This window comes from Pteropus vampyrus, unplaced genomic scaffold, assembly GCF_000151845.1.
Source record: "Pteropus vampyrus isolate Shadow unplaced genomic scaffold, Pvam_2.0 Scaffold67, whole genome shotgun sequence".
In the NCBI taxonomy this organism is placed as follows: Eukaryota; Metazoa; Chordata; class Mammalia; order Chiroptera; family Pteropodidae; genus Pteropus; species Pteropus vampyrus.
In genome coordinates this window covers 1,192,876-1,201,982 of record NW_011888848.1, presented here as the reverse complement: position 1 = coordinate 1,201,982, position 9,107 = coordinate 1,192,876, and the positions used below count along the sequence as shown (strand labels likewise).

Here is a 9,107-nt window from a genome sequence, read left to right as displayed (position 1 = left end):
TCACTTTTTCACAATCAATGGTTTTTCATTTTGTCAAATGTGAGCAACTTGAATTAGTTTTTAGTCAGTATGAAAACTCATGATTATACCTTATTTCTTGGATTTGAAGCAATTTGCTACACACAGTATAACTTCTTTAAAATGCAGTTGAGATGAGGCAGTATTAATACTTGTTTTATAGATTAGCTACTTCATAGTTTTTGGCCAGGCTTTTATTTATGTAATTATTTATATCAAGGAATATTATTTGACCTACGGTCTTCCAATCCTGTGTACCACTGATTCATATAACACGCTTATAATTTATAAGGAATCAGGATAATGTGATAAGCAGAAAACATTTATAATCAGACATATCTAATTGAAATCCAGCTTTGCAAACCCTCTCTGGCTGTGTGACCATCGATAACCTCTATGAGCCTCAGTTTCCTTACTGAACAATGGAAATAGTAACATTAGAGGGTACTTATGAGACAAAGTGAAAGTATGAATGTTAAGCGCATAGAATATTTCCTGCCATCTACTAGGGGCTTAATACATCAGTCCTCTTTTCTTTTTATATAATAACAAAAGGAAGAACAATTAAAATCTTTAGGTAGAGAACCTGGACTAATAACCACAAGAAGAAAGAGCTACATGGCTACCTAAATGTGTGAAAGGCCACAGAGGAAATATTAGAATCCTGAAAGCCACCATAAGGCAGAAATGACTCTAACTACCTATTGGCCTGCCTAATACCTACATCCACAAAGAGAGGCCCTGAACCCTCTATTCTGGCTGTAATCTCCAGAGTTTCCTCTGGGTAGTAGTGGTTTGCTTCTGGTTTTAAAGACAGAGTATTAAATAAGAAGCCAAAGAATCAGGCTTTGAGGCCTGGGGCATGCCATCTGCCCAGCATTAAGTAAGAACTGAATGTCAGTTACAGAAGCACAGTCATTTCTAACATGATTTATGTTCCATCCTTGAACGTGGCAGGAAGACTGCAAAAGATATTTGGAAGCCAATGCTTCCTCTGAATAAAGTAAATGAGTATCGGCTAAGCCCCTCTCCACGGACCATGCTGGCCTGTTAGATAAGTTGCCAGTGTGGAGTCTGTGAACCCTGGAGCAAACTGGCTATTTGGGATGAGAAAATATCTCAAGGCCAATGATCATTGCTACCGTAGATGTACAGTGCACAGCACAAACACTGGGGTCAGAAAACAGAGATCCAGGATATTACTCAAAAACACATCTAGCTCAAAGCTGACAAGATAATCTGTTCCTGTGAGTGCAAAGCAGACTGGAATGTTGCTGCTATGACCTACTCAAGGAAAGCAAAATGAAAGTGCAACTCTCCAAGGGCACCATCTCATGCTCTTTATGCAGGCAAAACTCCAGCGGACTTCAAAGGGAGTGTTGCCCAAGTGGGGAGTGCTGGACCAAGCCCACGGGGGGTATCATTTCCCCGATCATGTTGCCATCTACATTTGGTGGATGGGGAAAATGCAAAGAGTTCAGATACAAGTTTAAACAAATGAAAAAAGAAGTGCGAAAGAGCTTGGAGATTTGCTTGCAAAAACCCTCAGAATTCCAGGAAAAGCATTTAATATCGGGAACTTCTTAAGTTATTTCAAAAGTCCCAAGAGAGTAATGAGTTTGTGATGGTGTAAAGAATAAAAGTATTTTTAGTTGACACATATTGCACTCCAATGTATCACATGATCACAAAACAGTGTACTTAAAAAATAATAATTTCTCAAAGTTAGTACTCTTTAAAGGTCAGTAATATTTTTCTAACTGAAATACAGACTATATTCTGATGTTTTAACCAAGTTTTAACATACGTGATCCTGATTAACGTAGAGGAGCCAAAATGCAGCAAAGATACTTACAGGAGGACCTATATGGTGGGGGTTGGGGGAGTAGAGAAAGTAAGAAAAAGGGAGAGATGAATTAGTGAATATGTAAAATATTAAGATTATGTAAAACATCATCACAATCAACAGCAAAATGCAAGGAACATGTGTCATTTAGAATTCAGTGATTCTTAACCTTTTGTTAGATCATGAACTCTTTGACACCTTATCAGAAAAATACATTTACATCTATATGTACACAAAATTTTTCATAAAATTTCAAGGAATGTTTGAATTCTCTGAGGCATCTTTATGAATTACTGAGATGTTCATATATCTTAAGCAAAGACTGTCTAATTTATATACCTAAAAATTTTGATAAAATATGGATCAGGAGGCTCTTTGGTCATTTATGATAGACCAGTTACAGAGAATTGATATATATGTGTGTGTGCGCGGGCACACACACACACACACACACACACACACACTTCTTACTTGAGTTTGGTAAAATGGCTAAATCAGAAATGTACTCATTATTTGTTCTAAGAATGTTTTTCATTCAGTAATATTGTCAATATATTTTTTAAAAGCCTCAATGTTTATACAAGCTTCTTTAAAACTATGTATTCTCATCAAAACACTGACAAAGTCTAAGAAAATTTCAACATTTCATGTACCATATGCTCAATTAAAACACCTGTTCTAAGTAGCTAGTTGGGACTTGACTTTTATATTTTCTATAAAATTCTCTATAAGCACGAAATTTTAACTTTTTCCCCCTCAATCCTCTTTCTTTTGACACAAATATCAATTTAGTGATTATTTGACTCTACCAATGTTTTATCATTTGTTTCCTCAAAACAAATTTATAAAGCACTCTCTCCTATGAAACTATGCACTTTGTAAGGGGAATACCTGTACACATACCAATTATTTAGATTCGGTGAGGTTTGATGACAACTTTTAAGAATACTCTTCAAGTAATTAAGCAGGTACACTACCCAAATTATTGAATTTTCCTAAATCTTTTCTACTTTGACATCTTTTTTCCAAAAGAGGAAAAGAGACCAAAAAAAAATCAATCCACTCTGCTCTTTTCGAACAATTACTATTTCTACTGTTTCAATCTTTAGTAACTGATCATTTTTAATACTGAGAAATACCTAGAGAAAATAACATTTCTTAGTAAATGCTAGAATCAATTACCTTCCTCTTATCTTGCAAGGAAGAATTGATGGCCTGATAAGACTTCACGTGGTCAATTACATTTTCAGGGTCTTAGACTTTATAAAACAAGTAAAACAGTAAGTGAACTCACTCATTTGGATATCTTGGTTTCAAAATAATAGGTTTTATTTGACTCTTCTGTTTCACTTTACATATAGGGATTTGTCCTGAAAGCAAGAACTCACTGAAGTGGGCATCAGGACAATTGTTTGGATTTTATGTTCTGCTCATAAAAAATTATATGGCCTTGATCAAATCACTTGACTACTCTGGGTCTCCATTTCCTCAACTACAAAATGAAAATGCTGGATTGACTACTAAGTCTCCTGTCATCACTAAATTTCCACGGTTATACAAGGGGAACAAAAATTCTCAAATTTTGAAAAGAATGAGAGTAAAAGGGTGATAAAATTATACCAGTTGGCCAAAATGATAATAAAACCTTCCAAGCATGTGCCCTGGTGTCCCAACACAGATGTTTTCACAGAGAAACTGCATTTCCTGATCACCCATGAAGACAGAAGCATGAGTGATGTTGCCACACTGTGTGCAGCTAAGAATCCCCTGACTATATACTAAAAGTACAGACTCGACACAGTAAATAGGTCCCAATTGAGTGCCAGTGGTTATTAAACTGTAATTAACAGTATTTTGCAAACGTCTCCTTCCTACAATTTGATGAAAATCAGAAGACAAAAAAATATTCTAGGTCTAGCAAAGATTTAAACATACACATGCACACAACAACCAACAAAATGGTATACTCATAAATTAGGAGGCACAGATGTGGGAACCTAAGCAGAACTTGAATGACACAGAGCTGCTGAAAGAGAGACTTACCAGATTCTCCTCTTCGGCCTCTCTTACCTCGTTTTCCTGGAGGGCCTGAAATACAAAGAATGATTTTTGAATTTTTGGTTCCAAAATGACCAGTAAATAATTTCTATATATTTTACCACTCTTTCAAACTAACAACTTCAAAAAAAGGACCAGATATTTGTAAAGGCCAGCACCATCTTTGGTTTTTCAACGTAATTCTTAAGCTTCGTTTATTTATAAAAATTGTACTAGATCTCTCACCACCTATCATGTAACTCAGGAATGCTAATGATTCAGAATTTTTGTTCATCCTGCATGGATGTCATCAATAAATAAAGGCTTTATTAAGCAAATTGGTGGTGTTGAGATTTCATGTTTCTTAGGAAAATTTCTTTTCTGAAGGTTTCAGCATATTAATAATTAAAAGTACTCTGCACAAAGGACTATGGTTTCTCTTCAGTCAGGTCCATCACGATTCTCTTGAAAATATTTAGTTGGCAGTTAGCTAAATGTACATATTAGTAATGAAAATAATCTTACAAATATTTCTATCTTATTAAATGTGAATTTTCATATATTAAAATTTCCCTAATTGAGAACTAGCTGAATTAAAATCATGACCCTTTTTATTGGAAAGGTAGTCACTATAAGCTCATTTTTCTAAGGGGCTAGCTTATTATTATCATTCAAAAATATTTAGTCTTATGATGACCCAATTTTAAAAGGAGGAAAATCTTTTTTTTTTTCCCAGTGAGTTGCCAGTGAAGACCACCAAGCTAGTATGTATCAGACTTAGCACAAGATTCTAAACATTCATGGCTTTCAAACTATTATTCTCAATTATATAATTTCTCCCCTCATTTCCTTGGGTAGGAATAGCTCCCACTGAATTATGGTTCCGGCAAATAGAAGAGAATAATTAGCCCATGATGAGAATTGAGGTCTTCTAATATATGCTGGAAGAAGGAGGCCAAGGAAAATATAGAACTTCCTGGTTTTAAAGAATGAGCTGCGAAGTTGCACTGATGACTTCCAAATTCTGCAAAGTTCAAGACACAAGCAGCAAAGGCCTTAGCATCCAGCTGGCTCTCAATGTGATCCTGAGCTACTGACTTCCACATGGAAACACTATCATGAGAAATAAAAACATCAGTGGGCCAGTTAGTTTCCCCTCAAGCCCTTACACAGAGTAAGTCTGGCCATCTGTGTTTTGTAAGAGGTTAAAAACAATCAAGCAATAAAATCAATTGAAAATATTAGGAGAAGTAGCTTTGTAGCAGAGTCCAAAAGTGTCATTAGAAATTTCAGATTACTTTCTGGATCCTGGAATAAAAAGTGGTTTTAATGACATTCAGGGTATTCTTGGCCAGATTGGGAGCAGAAGGAATATATGTAAACAAGTAAATAAACCCAAATGGAACCCTAACAGATATGAAAAATATACATTTATACACACACTCAAACACACATATACACAGATATATTTTGCCATATTCTGATATTTACAATGCCCTTATGAATAAAAATCAGGTCCACTCTAATTTAAAAAAGATTAAAAATAAGATTTTTTTCTATTATAAAATGAATTAAACTAAGAAGATTTTAGTAGCTACTATATTTGTATGATGTCTGATCTGCATAGAGGAGTTATAGGTCATAAATAAGATGTATATTTGTCCTCAAGAGACAAAGAAATTGAAAAGATTAAAATAACACATGAAAAATTCATTAGTAGCATGTTGTGAAAATGGCACAATGAGTTTATCTTCTGATTTGTTCCTTCTACTACAAACACATGGTCCATTGTAAAAAAAAAATTTTTTTAAACTTTAGAAGTAGTTGTATTCAAAAAGAAATGGACATGTTCATAGGCCAGAAATGGACCAGAAATGCACAATAGAGAACAGGGATAAACCATGAGCCTGCTGGGTTCCAGTTCTAGAAGTAGGAATGGCGGTTATTAGTTCAGTTCCTGAAGCATAAATGCTCCAAAGTTCTCTAACCAGAGCCAGACTCACTTCTTAAAGACAAGGGCTTAGAAACACTGAAGAAATGATGGGAAAAAAAAAAAAAAGCCCATATCCCTAGCTTAAAGGCTGAGAAATATAGACATAATCTCCTAATCAGAAAATGAAGAAAGAATCTAATGATTTGATGCCTAATTCTATGATAGTCTCAATATAAATCTGGAACAGGAGTCCTAAAATACCATTTTAAAACAAATCTGGTCTAGAAGCCTTGGTGGTCAGGTAAAGACAAACATAATATGGTTAGGTAAGAAAGGGTTAACACAGAGAAAAGAAAGGTAGACATGCACAGAGAAAGAAAACTACACACACACACACACCTCCTATTCCTAGTGAACATATAAACCAAAATTCCAAAGACAAATGAAGAAATCTAATATTTAAAAACGAGAGCACTCAATAATAAGATCGTAAATCCTTTCCAGGTAACATTAATTAATTTTAAGAAACCATCATGCAAAGGTTGGTATGTTAATTAAGCTATAAGAGAAAATTGAAGAAGTAACACCCATTGAATAGCAAGGATTTGAAATATAAACAAGGGGGAAAAAGAACAAATGGATTTGAAAGAGAACCCTTTAGAAATCCTGAAAATGAAAAATACAGTCATTAAAAATTTTTTATAATGATAAACCAATTAAGTGCTAGCCTGGATATGGTTAAAGAAAGAATTGATGTGGAAGATGCAGAATGCAGCCCAGAGAGAGAGAGATCTAATATCTATCTTCTGTCCATCCATCCATCCATCCATCCATCCATCCTCTATCTACTATAGTCTGAACACCCTAAAATTCACATTTTGACATTCTAACGCTCAAAGATGACGGTATTAGGAAGCAGGGCTTTGAGGAGGTGCTTAAGTCATGAGGCTGGAGCTCTCATGAATGGGATTCACGCCTTATAAAAGAGGATCCACAGAGATTCCTAGTCTATTCCACCACATGAGGACACAGTGAGGAGCCACCAGTTGTGAACAAGGAGGAGGACCCTCAGCAGATGCAACCACGCTGGTGCCTTGATCTTAGACTTCCCAGTCTCCAGAACTAAAAGAAATAAATTTGTGTTGTTTATAAGTCATCCAATCTGTGATGTTTTGTTATAGCAGCCCAAGTGGACTAAGACACCATCTATCTATGTATCTATCTATGTTAAGAAGCAAAATTTTACTTACATCAATAAGAGAATCCAAAAGAAATGATAGAGAGAGGCTTTTGTTTAAGACATGATAGATGAGAATTTTTCAGAATCGTATATAGGAGTCCTAAGATTAAATTTATACTCTAAATGGCAAGTAAAAACAAATCACAATTAAGCACATGGAAGGAGAAATTTACGAATATTCAAAGATAAAGAGAAAATGCTAGGAACTATGAGGGAAAATTACAGTGGGAGGTTCTTTGACTACTGTCTCACCCACGACAAGGTGCCAAAGGGCCCAGTCATAATTTTTATGACAAGTCTTAGAGCTTATAATTATATTTGTTTATTAGAATTAGTTTGTCACTTCCCCTGAAGACTTTTTAATAGTAGATTTTATCAAGTAAAACAGATTGCACAAATATTTTTAAATAGTTTAAAATAAACAAAAAATATTTCTAAAAGAAATCAGATTATGAAAAAATGAACAATATTTTTAAGAAATCAAGAAACAAAATTAGAATCTTTCTGGACATGTTTACATTAACTACTCTATCAGAAGGCTTAGAGAAATGAATCAAATGCTGTGGTAAACCTGCTTATTATATTGAGAACTGAGAAAAACAGAATCTAAGGAAAGTGAAAAGATATTGGCAAGATAGATATCTATTAAATATAACAAAGTTTTACAAAGATTTTCATAATATTTGAGAGAGAAAATGAAGCTAAACGAAGTTATGAGAAGATGAGAATCTAAACTCTATTGGATTTACAAAGAAAATACTAGATTTGAGAAGAGCATGTTAACATTACTGTAAGAAACAAGACAGGAGTAAGCATTACACTGAGCTTAGTAAACTAATAAATTATACAAAACTCCCAGTAAGACTTAAAGATCTTGCTTACAAAAAAAATAAAGAGAAGTTTTGAAGAAGTCTACTATGCAGATGAGACAATTTGATATTGCTTCTGAATTTAAGGGTAAAAATAATAAAAATGGTATGGATGGGATAAATTTGACAATGGACAGCTGGCAGATCATCAGAGTGAGAAGATGAAAAATCAGAAAAGACAAATGGTGGATGTTTCCCAGACAAAACCAAAGTTAACAACAGTTGAAAAAGATAATGGCCATTTCCACTCCAAACAGTGATGAAGTGTCAGCCAGGCACGAGCTGTATGAACAAATATAGAAGCTGGAACCTGACTCTTATTCATTGAATTTGGCCAGATCCTTGCAGCAGAAATTCTCAGTGAATTCTATCAGCAGAAAGGCACGACTCTGCAAAAGAAACTGGTTCAAGAATATAAATGGGAAGAGAAAAAGCAGAAGCTATCAGCAACAGAGGAAGTGAAAACTTACAAGCAGAGAATTCATGAAATGAAGAATAAATTATAGAAAACAGAGGGAGGCTATAAAACCAGATAGCTTTTCACGATAAGAAATTTCATGATAACCGGTACTGTTCATGCTTCAGAAAGAATTTTTGCTTGAAAGATGATGCGAACTGTCAGCTTCAGAAAGAAGTAGTAAAATTCAGCCATAATGGCAATGCTTTAAAAACCAGCATCCAAAAACGCAACTGTAGACCGATCAAGGTCATTAAATCACATCATAGCAAGATGTCTTAAGCCAAACCAGTTTTTTTGGCCTACAACTAATATTGCTGGAGCACTCTACACCTCAATAATGATGTATCTCCCTGTGATAAGACTCTTCTTTAAAGTTAGATATGTGCCTAGAAATAAACATATGCCTACATCTGGGCCTTCCCATGCATGGTCTTAGAGGGTGGGTGGTTATTGCAGGTTTCTAGAATACCCTTACCTGGTTTATCAGATAAATTACCAAAAACTTGTCCATTCCACTCTTATTACTTGGATCTGTTCACTCTTCTCCATTCCCACTAGTATTTCAAGCTGAGTTTAAACATAACATTTCTGGATACTTTGAGATTTTTTTTTTATTGGGATTTTATTTGTATTTAAAAATATTTATATGTCTTATAAACATTTACAGTTAAACACACAGGGAGTGTTTGAGGAAAGTTTTAGAA

General features: G+C 34.6%; 1 protein-coding gene across 1 annotated transcript in view; it reads right to left on the bottom strand.

Moving 5' to 3' along the window:
* COL25A1 (collagen type XXV alpha 1 chain) overlaps window positions 1–9,107 on the bottom strand; it is a 422,098-nt gene that overhangs the window by 181,341 nt on the left and 231,650 nt on the right. The window contains exons 3-4 of the mRNA XM_023531414.1: window positions 3,908–3,952; window positions 1,874–1,881 (exon numbers count right to left, since the gene is read on the bottom strand). Of these exons, the coding sequence (XP_023387182.1) occupies window positions 1,874–1,881; window positions 3,908–3,952 (53 nt within the window). The remainder of the gene's footprint in view (window positions 1–1,873; window positions 1,882–3,907; window positions 3,953–9,107) is intronic.